The sequence below is a fragment of the Lottia gigantea genome, assembly GCF_000327385.1.
Source record: "Lottia gigantea unplaced genomic scaffold LOTGIsca_99, whole genome shotgun sequence".
NCBI classification, from domain to species: Eukaryota; Metazoa; Mollusca; class Gastropoda; family Lottiidae; genus Lottia; species Lottia gigantea.
The window spans coordinates 550,486-564,615 of NW_008711185.1; the positions used below are offsets into that span (position 1 = coordinate 550,486).

General features: G+C 33.2%; 2 protein-coding genes across 2 annotated transcripts; one reads left to right on the forward strand and one right to left on the reverse strand.

Moving 5' to 3' along the window:
• Positions 1–1,458: 1,458 nt before the first annotated feature.
• On the forward strand, positions 1,459–4,122 carry LOTGIDRAFT_170487 (hypothetical protein; the record flags this gene model as incomplete). The annotated part of the gene is made up of 1 exon (XM_009069142.1): positions 1,459–4,122. One exon carries the CDS (start codon positions 1,459–1,461, stop codon positions 4,120–4,122), a length of 2,664 nt encoding a protein of 887 aa, XP_009067390.1.
• Positions 4,123–6,028: 1,906 nt separating this feature from the next.
• LOTGIDRAFT_170488 (hypothetical protein) lies at positions 6,029–12,184 on the reverse strand (the record flags this gene model as incomplete). The annotated part of the gene is made up of 11 exons (XM_009069143.1): positions 6,029–6,115; positions 6,638–6,800; positions 7,217–7,443; positions 7,682–7,942; positions 8,469–8,584; positions 9,180–9,423; positions 9,840–9,959; positions 10,633–10,729; positions 11,435–11,487; positions 11,905–12,001; positions 12,138–12,184. 11 exons carry the CDS (start codon positions 12,182–12,184, stop codon positions 6,029–6,031), a joined length of 1,512 nt encoding a protein of 503 aa, XP_009067391.1.
• Positions 12,185–14,130: the final 1,946 nt, after the last annotated feature.

The following is a 14,130-nucleotide window of genomic DNA, read 5'->3' on the forward strand; positions in this document are numbered from 1 at the left end:
CAACCTCGTATGACACACTATTTTCTTTATCGTCTGCTACAGGATCACAATTTTGATTATCTCCCTTTAAACGCCGGACGTCTCTTTTTGATTTCTTTTTTCTGTGTGTATTATTGACATTGACAACACTTCTGCTGTTCATATACTTGGTTTTCTTGGGAACTAATTTATTAATTCTTCCTTTGTTAGTAAAATATCCAACACAGTTGTTCACTCGGCGAATATTATGAAGTTCCACTAAAGACACTTTACAGTCCGACTGTTGCAAATTGGAAGCCAATTCATCTTTGATCACTTCAGGTAAATTCCATCGTCCCTTCTTGTTAATGGAATAATTGATGTTACTCGAATCTAAATACTTAGCATCGCCGTTGGAATCTTCAGAGTTGTCATTCATGGTAATAAAGGCATCTCTTTTATACTGTTGAATAAACTTGGAGCTTTTCAGTCTGAGAGTATTGCCAGAGCAAACACCCCCTTTACCCTTCTTTAGCACCATTTTATCAAACTTAAAACGCTTCGAAGGTAGAACGATATACTGTTTTAATTTAATATAGTGTTTTTCTTTACATGCCTATTTATACCAGCTTGCTCAGCATTTTCCTTTAGTGGTGCAAGACTGCGGGTAGTTATAAATAGTATAATGATGTAATCAGTCTCGATTAAATTGTCATTTGAAATGAGTTGACTCGATTGTCAAGATTATAAATGGAAAGCAAATAAAATGTACTGGATAACTAAAACGTGTCTCGAATAGCATGACTTGCAATGACAATAGTACATGTATAAGTAATGCAAATGTCAACACGCATGTATTTTTAGAATACGTCTAAAAGGGTTATTAACACAATATAATTATGTAAAAACGGTCGCCTAACTAATCACCTACTTGTAGTCCGGAACTTTAATTTAGAATCAGATATAAACGGAACGATTTTTATGAATTCGAAGCCTGCTTCAAACTTTACTTAAAATGGGTCCAATCCTGCTGTTTGAAATCCTCAGGCTCAATGTACGCTGATAAAGAAAACCCTTTAAATGTATACCTCCTCTTCTATTAGGATGATCGAAAATTTAATTTTTTTCCCTTAAAACTTGGCCAAAATGAGCCTTTGTTCATCAATGCAGTTTTCACTGATGAATGTATACTCTTGTTGCCCAAGTTTGAGACTTTAAATTTTATATCGATTCTAAATGGTAGTATTCCTTTAAGTTTGGCCATTTGTCCATTCAGATTCATATTAATAGATGGATGAAAGTTCATATTGGTTTTGCTATATTCCAAGTAATGTGCAATATGTCACAAGATATAACATAGCTTTTTATTTGATTGCATCATGTTTATGTTTATAATACTGTCCGTTGCGCAATAATTATACTGATAACAGGTAGTCATACAGTAAATAAATACTCAACTGTAAACTAAATATAATTGCCTCTCAACGGGACTTTTCAAAAATGGTTTTCAAACGCTACAAAGGTGTAATTCGTTCTGGGAACACGTTACGACTCACTAATTGTGGGTATCTGGAGCAATATTCCAAGAATTCTACTATCGAAATGGTTGGATCTAGCTCTCATGCTGAGTGCTTTGATGACCAGGGGATGAAATTTCTGGATTCCTTCAATGTTTGTTATTCTCTGAATAAAAAGCGTCGGTGGAACCTACCAGAAATTATCAAAGGACAACTTGGAAAGAGCTTGGAAAGTTTAGATTGTAGTGTGGTTTTAGTGGAACTACACTGCATAAAAGGATTAAATAACTGTTTGGGATTTTTCAGTAATGAAGGACGCATTCGTCAGTTGATTCCGACCAAAAAGAAATATTTGAATTATGGAAGTGTCATTAATGTGAACAGAACATCGAAACTGACGGATTCATCAAGCGAATGTGGACAAATGACGATGGGAGGTAACCATGACCTAGCAGACGATTCGACAAATAATTTATTGTATAGGGCGGTTTATCCAGCTGATATCAATAGCTCGAATATCTATTCGGATCCTACAATAGCTAAGTATAAAAGCAGGGGCAAACCATGGGTATCACTAAGTGATACGGCATCGAAATCTAAAATTCCTAAATGCAAAAAGCGCATTGTGAATTTGGATGAGCATATTTTGGTTTTAGATGAAGAACAGGAGGATGAGTTGCGCTTCAATACAAGAGTTGCTTCCGATGGCTCATACAAACCAACCGTTTTGGTCTATGATTATTTATGCCACAAATCTAGGACTAGAACGAGTCGGTCCCCAAGGCGAAGACACCGTGGTGCTAAAAGAAAAACATCTATGCCAGTGAAACTTTTCTTTATAGAAGATGGTAATGAGAGTTCGTCTGATGACAATCTCCCTGACGAGGGATTTATCGATGATTGCCCAGAACGTATTGTATCAATGGATTCTGAAAATAATGAAGATACCAATTTTGTTCCCGTGAGAGTTGTCCTACCTAAAGAAGACGTCTCTACTGAACATTTAAATTGTAGATTTCAGGACAAGGTTTCCTTTCCAAAATGTCGTCCAAGAAAATTTTGTATTGATATACAAAATGACGTCATATTGACCTTGAAAAAATCGGTGTTTTTCAAGAAGGTCGTTTGGCAAAAGCTTGACTTGTCTTCATATTTAGTTTTCAGTTTTGTAGGCATCTACGATACTCTTCATGATGTGTATGAGGTCAATATCAATATTCCCAACAAGCAGACGATCGTTCGTATTGATACCATGTACGACATGATGGTCATTGACTTGGAAGACGTTTATTTTCGGACCCTCAAATACATAGAAGGATTTCTTCTACCAGAGACGTTCATCGATAAAGAGAAGCTTCATCTTAAAGCTCGCCTGAGTTTAGAATTCAAAACAATTTTCCCAATCACTGTAAAAGAGACCAACGACCAAGACCTTAATGATGTGATGAACGAACAAAGCAAGAATAATAGTAAACATTTGGTCTCTAATACGAACGAAAACCTCGAAAATCATGAGATGGTTTTAGACGGTGCTGTCAAGTTCTGTGGCATTTGTTTGAAAGGTCTTGCGGATATAGCCGCAACATATTTACAAGAATGTGGTCATTGTTTTTGCAATACATGCTGGAAAGAACATTTACACTTGGAACTGCTTCAGAGAAAAGACAAAATCAATTGTCCAGATTGTGAAGAGGTTGTAGATTATGCATCTATGCTGACCTTAGCAAATATTCATCATATACAATTGTGGAAGATGGAGCAACTTGCTAAAAGATGTGCTTTTGATACCAAATGTCCAAATATTCAATGTGGTCTAACGGTTAGAGCGATTTTAAAACACAATGTTGGTGTTTGTCATTGTGGTGCTGTGGTATGTTTGACTTGTGGTATGGAAGGTCACTGGCCAGCAACGTGTGATCAATATGAACAATATAGTAGAAAGATAGATTCTTCTGGAATGCGTACTAAATCTTATTTTGAGCACAACAAAACACAACCAGGCAAAAATTGTCCAACTTGTCATAAATTTCTGGTCAGTAAATCTCGTTCTCCCTTTATGGTGTGCGCTCATTGTGGGCAAGATTTCTGCTGGTCTTGTTTAACACCTGAGGAAAAACACCCAAATGATAGATATTGGTGCTATAAGATGGAACCAACTGAGGGAACGCACCTACAAATCGTTACAGATATACTTGGAGACTTTACGGTCGGTGACCAATACTACGTACGTGCTGTAAAGAGTCGAAAAATGCGAGATCCAAAACACATTAAATACATGCATAGACTCGTTAGTAGGGCTCGATCAAAGATACTTTGGTGGGATCACAAGAATTCTGTATATCAAAAATTGTTAGTATACAAATTATTCGCTGATATTGTAGATCTTATCGTGGAACTGAATTTTGCTTCTGAATTTTGTTTTGTTATTTTGGAATATGAACGGAGGAGACATACAGAATTGATGTTCGGGGTTCGAGATATAGCTCCACGTTTGCAAACTATATCGTTTGATCTCTATGACATCCTTAGTTCTTTGCATACACAGAATAGACGAAAAACATTGTTCAAACTACAACAATTGAAGAATTCAGGACAGAGCACTCTCGTATCCCTTTTGAATTTGGTTTGCAAACATAGAGCTTGCTAAAATATAATCATCATTTTTGAGTTTTATTATTAGATTTCATCTATATTTATGAAAATACCATGTATGTATATATATATATTTCTGTATTGTTTAGTACTTTAGTACGTAAGTATAAATCAGAGCCAATCAGTCGCGCACAATCCAATCAGATCGCTCAATTCCTTGATACAAGAAAAGTGTCTATTGCAGTCAAGGTGTAAGAAGAAATTCGTTGTGAAGATCATTGATTGGGGGATTGTTGAAACAAGAAACATTGTTTTCAATCACTAAATTGTTTTTCTGAAAATTAAAATTCAGGTTCGAATCCACTAAAAGAGGTTTATTCTACATAGATTAGTTTATTGGCACAGCTTTCAATGGATTAACCCGATCAAGCCATAAATATCTCCTAATCCATATTTTTGAAAGGGATTTGTGGACTATTGACCCCTGTCACCTTGCAGTCTAATACTTGGGATCAAAGGTTCGTCGGAACTTTTGCCAGCAGTATTATTTTGTAATTCAGGATAATGGTTAAAGGGGCATACCATCTAAATAATTGCTTTCCTTGTTCATAAAGCACAATTCAAACTATCCTTAATACACTTATTATAGGCCTAGAGTTGTAAAATTTTATTTATGAATTATAATAAAATGATAATCCAGTCTTATTATGATTAGACCAAACTTTGTTTTAATATTATCCTTTATTTTCAATTTAGCCACTTCAGTTAAGGTCTAACGGCGGTCCTTTTGAACTTTCACCCCATTGATACTGCCAACCATTCAAATTTCCGCTCTCTCCAACACTGAGATTTTGTGACGCGAGCAAAATGTGTATTCCGAGAAGCAATATTTGTCATGCAGACTAACAAAATAGATTGCAGAATTTACAACCACGAAACGAAACTAGTGATCATTCTCTGTTTTGCTATTGACACTCACTGAATTAATGACTTGTATTGCATATCATTCATTTTGGATTTCATTCATTTTGGTCGTTTTCTTGATAACTCAAAATAATGTCCTAAAACATATTATACTGCTTTATGCACTAAAATAAGAACATTCCTGGTGATATGCAATTCAGAACCCACAAAAAGAGACCATTTTAAAAATAGCATAGTATTTATTTACTTTGGAGTCTTCTGAGATTCTTATATTTCTTACAACAATGATAAACATATGTTATGAGGTGAAAACAATTAAATTTATAAGCTCGAAATAGTACAAATATAACTTATGAGGTAAAAACAACAAAGTTATAAGCTCGAAATGGTACAAAATTAACTTATGAAGTGAATATAATGATAGTTATAAGCTCGAAATAGTACAAATATAACTTATGAGGTAAAAACAACGAAGTTATAAACTCGAAATGGTACAACATTAACTTATGAAGTGAATATAATGATAGTTATAAGCTCAAAATAGTAAAAATATAACTTATGAAGTGAATATAATGATAGTTATAAGCTGGAAATGGTACAAATATAACTTATGAAGTGAATATAATGATAGTTATAAGCTCGAAATGGTACAAATATAACTTATGAGGTAAAAACAATGAAGTTATAAGCTCGAAATGGTACAAATAAAACTTATGAGGTGAAAACAATGAAGTTATAAGCTCGAAATGGTACAAATAAAACTTATGAGGTAAAAACAATGAAGTTATAAGCTCGAAATGGTACAAATATAACTTATGAGGTAAAAACAATGAAGTTATAAGCTCGACATGGTACAAATATAACTAATCATGTGAATTTAATGACAGTTATAACTCAAAATAAGCTCGAAATGATCGCACTCGAATGAAAAATGAAATGAGGGTCTCAATTATTTAATCGTACAGATCGAATATTGTTCATTTAGTTAGTTTATTGCACACACACTTTGAGATTCCTGCTCATTAATCACTTTATTATTAATACTTTGATATTCTAGGTACTAATTTGATGTGAACTCCATTTTTTGGCGCTAATATTGGATGCAACTTGGTTTTAATTGGAATCTGGAAAAAATAAGAGGATGTTATATAATATATTATTATTTTACTGAATGATAATTTGTTATCAAAATTTATAATAACAGATAAGATCTTTGAGATGCTATCACTGGCTTAGAATGTCCAATAATTCCTCGTGACAAAGTTTTCCCCGTGGGGATAAATAGTAAAAATAAATGAATTTCCAAAAATAGGGATATAAACAATACCAACTTATAGCAACTTATTTCATTTTACATATATTTTGACGAATTTTCGTTTCCGTTTAAAGTATTTTATGTGTACACTGGGAGCATGAATTTGCACAATTCTAATTTTCAGTCAGACGTCTTCCACTAGAACTAAGTGTTTGATGACGTTACTAATCGAGAAGACCTTATGTGATATCCGCATGTTTTGCGATTAGTTTTAGTTATGCAGGAACCACAGTCTGATTGAAAATTATAATGGTGCAAATTGATGCTATTAGTGTCCCCATACACATTCCCTTTTTTAGAATTCCCTTTAATGAAAGATATCATATCTTACCTCTGTTTCTGATGATGTTTCTATGTGATAATTTCTTAATATCTGAACTACTGTTAATTTACATTTTAATAAACCTAATTTAACACCAACACACATTTTAGGACCAGCACCAAACGGTAACCAAGACATCGGATGTCGCTTTTCACTTTCTTGTTTAGAGAATCTGAAATAACAGAGACAGTGATATTTAATTCAATACATTGAAAAGGCATCCTTTATTGGGAAAACTTCCTAAGCCATTGTGAACTCTTTGCACGTTAAAGATCCATCGATAAATTTAAAAAGAACAGAAACTTCTGAAAAATACATGGTTTCTGCACCTATATTCTTCACAATGCCGTGCCATTACGAACTGCGTCTTATACTTTGACTTCATGAGACCCTTTTCTTGTAACTCGGGATGCAGCAATTTGATAAGATTCTACGCTAGCAAGTACCGCCAATCAGACCCCTCGGCATAGTAAGACTGTAGAAAGTTAGGCTTCAGTAGGTACAATCATATCGCTACATTTACTTACTTGAGTCAAGGAATTAGACATATTTCATAGTATTTTTGAAGATAGGTTTCCTGGAACTTACCTTTCAGGAATAAATTTGTCTGGTTCTGGAAATATTTCTTTGTCTTGGTTCATAACACAGGTCATAATTTTGATTGGCATTCCTTGTTTGAATTGTATACCATCAATAGTGACATCTTCAGTACAATATCTAGCTACCCCCGGGGTTACAGGATAAAACCTTTGTGTCTCATTGAGTACCATATCAAGATAAGGTAAACTGGAGAGCTTGTCCAATGTGATTTCGTCCTTAAAGAAGATTAAAACGGAAATTTATTATGAGGTAAAAAAAAAACAGAAAAGTTCGTAAATACTAAAGCTCGCATATAAGAAACGCCAGAAAATTTGTGGTTAGTAAAAACTTGACCATTGCACGGCATAATGCCGACTCAATTGAAAAGACTAACCAATGTAATTCGATGTCCATCATGTTCCGAATCCAGAATTCCCGAATGGAGTTAAATCCTACAAGATTGGTCATACTTACATCATTCTGAAAAACTTCTTTCATTTCATCCTGGACTTTGTGCTGAATATCTGGATACATAGCCAGACAGTATACCAGGAATGAAGTTACCGCAGCTGCTGCGTCAAGACCTCCAGTAACCATTGATGTTAGTTGTGCCAGCACTTCTTCATTTGACAGATATCTTTTACATGTGTTATTGTTTTCATCTTTACAAGACGCTGTGGTCCTCAACAGTTTTCTGATAATATTTGGTTTTTCATTGGATTCATCGTTAAGTAACTGTAAAACAGATAAGAAGAGATCGTGCCGATAGCAATAGTTAGTATTAAAATAGGTGGGAGTTCGTTGATGCAAAAGACGCTTTTGAGTCTTAGACATCGATAAGATGATGACGTGTGGTTGATAAGATAAAAAAAATTTTTCCAAGATCAGGTTGCAAGTTGTAGACTTACTCTGTTAGAAATCTTGTTTGACGATGTGGCTATATTGTTGAAACTCATGTAAAAGGGATTGAAAGAGGTCTTATAAATATTTTATGTGTAGATCTATGGGGGACACTGATAGCATTAAGTTGCACCATTCCAGTTTTCAATCAGACGTCTGTGATTCACTAAAACTAAGTGTATATGACGTCACTAATTGCAAATACCTGGGCAATATTTTGCAATTAGTGATTAGATGCTATTTTTTTTTATCTTGTAGATGTGATTAGATGCTATTAGTGTCTCCGATACACACTAAAATTAAGAGAACCCCATTTCAATCCCTTTAATTATTGAATAATCAGAAAAGTTAAATTGCATACCTCTGTACGTTCTTTTTCCACTAACTGGGTTAATTGCTTAAGTTGTGTTTCGTGAGCATCTCGGAATTTACCACCAGCAAGATATTGACATAATGGTGTGAGCGCTGGAAACAATCCTGAAAATAAAGAGAATTTTTTAAATTGTATATATGAATTTGCGAGATCAATCTTTTAAAAAAACCGTGCACAACCAATGTTTTTGGGGTTGAAAAAGTGGACATAAACAAAAATAAATGACTTTTACCGATGTGAATTCTGACATAGAAATTCAAATCCAAGGTCATATCTCTGAAGAAATCGTGAGATGGGTTTTGTGTCAAGTGTCGAGTGTCAATATTTTCTATAACGATTTGTCTTAAAAAACATACGTTAGGTATCAAACTGGGAGGAGTTGTTTGTGTTCGTGTGAATATGTCATAAATACTAAATCATTAAACACTAATAATTCTATTTCCTTCTGTTAATAAACATGGAAAAGGCATCTAGCATAGTCGTTTAGGTAAACAAAGATCCCACGTCTTACAGGCAGTGCAAGTTAAAGATCCGTCGACAGTTGAAAATAGAACTCCTGCTCTGAAAAATTGCCCACATGACACACTGCATGGAGTTTGATGTTGATTAACTCAATCAGGAACAGACAGGTATAGGGCGTGAAATTAGCCCAATTCTGTTAAAAAGAGTTTCAATGGGAATGCAATATTTTATACTTACTAGCAATACCAGGTACAGGGTTTTCAGTGTTAGCAACTTTACTGAATTCCACCATATATTTATACATGATCTCTTCGGTATTATTCAAACTGTCACTGTCGTAATCAAAGGCAGAGTAGGCGAATATATCTAGCATATGTCTATCCAGTAATTCTGCGATCTCAAAACCATCAGGCGAGGCGGTTGATTCCTTGCCGAGTTTTTCAACAAGGTTGTTTGATTTGAAAATCATCTTTTGGATCATCTGAAACAATTGGAAAATGAACATTTTCATTCCCTTTTGGCATTGATTTCTGGTGTCCACATGACAGACAGACTCTTACAAACCGAAGAAACAACAGTAGTAAAGTGTTTCCTCACAGGCGATCCGAAAGTCGATATTCTACTGATTGAATACAAGTCTGAAATATTTGACCAATTGTCCAGTGGTTTTAATCCGCCCATGACAGATGGAAATCAAAATGAGAGTTGCAAATTAGAATTTATGTCCTGACAATTTTTCTTCGTTTTCATCAACTCCCAAAGCAAATCTATTTTTGTATTTCAGATGGTGGCCTTAACTGTTTCTATATCGTCATGGTATGCATTTTCCCCTTTAATGGGGTGATAAGATGTTATCAATCGGTTTTATGAAGTGTTTGAACATAAGTGGTACGTTACCTGATTCATGGATGTTGTATTGAAACAGGTAGCTACAACATGTCTTTGCTGTTTCCATAATTCACCGTGAGTATTTAATATACCCAATTCTTCATACCTGTTCTGGAACGGTGTACATAGCTACAAGATATAATATTTCAATTTAAAGGGGTTTTGTAAAATGTTTTATGTGTATCGAGGACACTGAAAGCATCAGTTTACACCATCCCAATTTTATGTCAGATTTATAAGCATATTTTCACTATTAGTGACGTCATCAAACACTTAATTTGAGTGGAATTCTAAGAATCACAAATGTTTGTTTGAAAATTGAAATGGTGCAAATTGATGCTATCAATGTCAACGATACACATACGAACTTAGGAATCCCTTTAAAGGCTAAATATACTTCAGAATATGTAACATTCAAATGACTTCATTATGGCAAAATTCATTGCGTACGTGCTTTTAAGTTGTCGTCATTTGTTTTACCTGTCTCTCATGCAGGGATCAACTCATGCGACAAATTAAACTAGACCTATACAATGTGAAATATGATGGAATATAAAATCATTTAGATCTCGAATCATCTACCGCCATCAGTTTTAGCATACACTGATATTCTGCTCACGAAATGACTAATACAAACTATAACTGAGAATAACTTTCCTTGTTTCGTTTCCTGATAACGTTGTTATTCCAAATATCCAAGAGATTTCCGAATGCTATCTTATCTGGGTATCTAAATGTATGCACACTATGATAAAATGTTTAAAGGAAAACTGATAATAGTTTTAATTGTTAGTATACTTACTGGTCTGCTCTGAAATTTGTCAAATTGTTTGACCAAAATTTGTTGAATAAGTACAGGATCACATACTACAATACTGGGCCGCAAACCTTCATAAAATCTGAAATTAAAACAATAAATTAAATTAGATTAATAAATTAAAACGATTTTAAAGAGGTGTTTTAATTCTATGTGTATCGAGGACACTGTTAGCGTCTATTTGCGTTTAGTGGAATTGCAAGATTCACAGACGTCTGATTGAAAATTGAAATGGTGCAAATAGATGCTAAAAGTGTTCCCGATACACATGATTTTTCTTTTTAAACATAATGCACAATACATTAAATGAAAAATGATGAACATTTATTAGAATGAAATCTAAGATATGTTGTTACTGAAGGCTTCGCACTATCGAACATCGTGATGTGACATACTGGTCTCACTCTGATTGTACTAAAAAATTATTACATGTATAATTTTTCGAATTACATCTGTCGATATGTTGAAGTGAATGGAAACGTACAGTTGTGAGTAACATCATGTTTTATTTTAATTTGTGAAATTTTAAAATTACGATATGGGAAAATATTGAAGGCATACTATCTGATACTAGTAAAAAAAATATGAATGAATGAATGAATGAAAATAGAATTGACAAGCAAGGTATCTAAACTTTTTTTGAAAACAGAGTCGCACAGAGTCATAGAGTGGAACAGATTTATATATCATATTCTTTAAAATTAACATTGTAAAACTTTCTACAATTCTTTGCTAGTACGAATGTGAAATAGCATTGTTATTTCTGTAACATTGAAAAGGTACGTACCCAAAAACTTTGCCATATACGTTTCTCCATGCTTTAAATACATCAAGTGGACACTGAAAATAAAAAATTAAATTGTATAGTTTTCCACATTCGTTCTTATTTTTGGTGCGAAATTAAGTTTATTTTCGTTGAAAAATATAATTTTCGCATTTAAATTCGTTTTAAAATATAATTTTTACATTTGAATTCATTTGAAAATATAATTTTTACATTTGAATTCATTTGAAAATATAATTTTTACATTTGATTTCATTTGAAAATATCATTTTTGCATTTAATGAAATTTCTTGTGGAAATATGATTTTAATTTAGCTGCATGTGCTACCTTTTTTAATTAATTTAATTAAACAACAATAGCGTTAGAATTAGAATAATAAATTGAATTAGTTTAAAACGTATAGAATAAATAACGTATTTAGTTTTAGAATTTTTGTGTAATGATTTGAAATATTCCATAATAATTTGCTTACTTTGTCTTTAAATTCACCAACATTTCCAAATAAAGGTACAGGCTTAGGGTGGTTTATATTAAGTTCATCTAATAATCGGTATTTGGATTTCAATTTCCTGAAGAAAATAAATACCAATGAAATTCATAATTAATTGTTATTTAGCTGAAAAAAAAAGTCATTAAATACTCTTGCAAATCACTTGCAAAAAAAAAAAAATAATAATAAAAAATAAGGAAAATTTTCAAACTTACCTATACAGAATAACTGCGGCAATCGAAAGTACAATTAAGAATAACATTTTCAATCTGGATATATTGATTTTGAAACGAACGAAAGCAACCGAAAATGTAATAATTGAATTAGTATTTGCTCTGATCGGGGTATATATAGAATATTTAAATAAGATCCCGCCCACATTTTAATTTCTGTCCAATTAAAGTCGAATTATGTTGTGTTATAAACCTCTCGAAATTGTGTTATCAATTCTGACTAAAAGTACATCTTGATTTTATTCGGACAAGTTTTTGTAAGAGGTTATAAATCTGGGATGACTTATCAAAATGAGGCCATTAGCCTTGGCGTGTAGTTTTGTTTTGCAAAAACAAGTTCCTAATTTCTTCATGCCTCTGAAGTATGCAGATGTTGAACGCTAGCGCAAATAGTATTCTTTAAAGGGACAGATGCGCCATTTTTTTGACCAATCATACTTATGTTTCAGAAACTGGAATTCTTTAGCTGAACTAATCAGTAATAGTGTTCACAGCTCACCGTTAAAATTTTAGCCTTCAAATCCATGTGTGTCCAGAATTATCTGCGTTTGAATGTTAAAATGACGACTCGTCAATTTAAGATACTCTGTGGTATAGAGAAAAGACATATAGCAATAGTGAGTAAAATTTTTTGTTTGAACATGGAAGATTATTTACGTATATTCAAGATTAAAACCAACTCCCCAAAATGGCGCATCTCTCTCTTTTAAATTGTATCTTATTGTATAATATAGTTTGAATAAAACATAGTCTGAATCTGATTTTCATCTAAGGTTTCTAATTATGCGTCAGGAAGTCATATTTTTGCTAGTGAAAGAATTATCATATTGGCAAGTCTGTGGAAGTGAATAATTTTGACTTGAAGCCTTCACGTTATCAATATCATTTAACCAATCTGATGATTTGTTCGCAAACGGTTTTGTGGAATTCTAGTGAGAATGACATATTTTTGTTATCTACTTTATATCAGTCTAGTGCTCTGTTGTATCGCAACAATGATTTTACAAATTAGTAATTATAAAGTGCGGGGGACGATTCTAGTTGGTTCTACGGTGTGTCGCACATGAAGAGGCAATAGAAACTATACCTACCAACCTAATTTTAATCAGCTCATTACTTAAATCGACCTGGGGATTCAGAGACACCGCTGAAGCTATCTAAAAAGCTTCACAGGCAAGTTTTTAAGTGTTAATCTAACCAAACTCAACCAACGACTACCATTCGACTTCCAATCAACAAGAATTACGATGATCACAACGAGTTTGGAAGAATGAAGAAGAAAGAAGCTAACGGAATACCGCTTAGGGCCGAGTTTCAACTACATGGCGTTCGACCTTACCCTATCTTACGAACTATCAACTACCAAACCAACAGCACAGAATCATCCACTTCAACCAACTACTACGACTATCAACAACTACCAAGTTTGCAATATCAGCATCCGCTAGAAGCAAACGTTAACTTGTCAACCAACCAACCAACTAGTAGTGTAAATGACTCTATAAGCTTAAATTGGAAGTCAATGATTTGCTGTTATTTTTCTATTGTCTTTAATCTTCAATAAGATCTTTAACTTTAAAATGCATCAACTCCCAGATTCTGATATAAAAGTTTGGTTATTCTGAAATTTTGAAAAAGGTGTAGAAAAATGAGAAATCCACTTTAATATAATTATACTAGTTAGGTAAAGTGTGTGCTGACATATTTTTGCTGTGTACTTTAAGAACAAGTTTAACCTTTATTGAAGTTTCGGAAAAACATTTTCGTCAAGTGCCAACAGACAAATTTCACAATAACAATGATTGGTTTATGGAAATCCTTTAGAAAATTATAAATAACATCTAAATTCCATTTGAAAAAACATCCCCAAGTCAAATCGTGGAGTCCGTTTCTTTATTTAAGTATTTAAGTATACAATCGTGCACTTCGAATCACGTGTGTTTATGTATAATTTCGCAATTTGATAAAGATACAT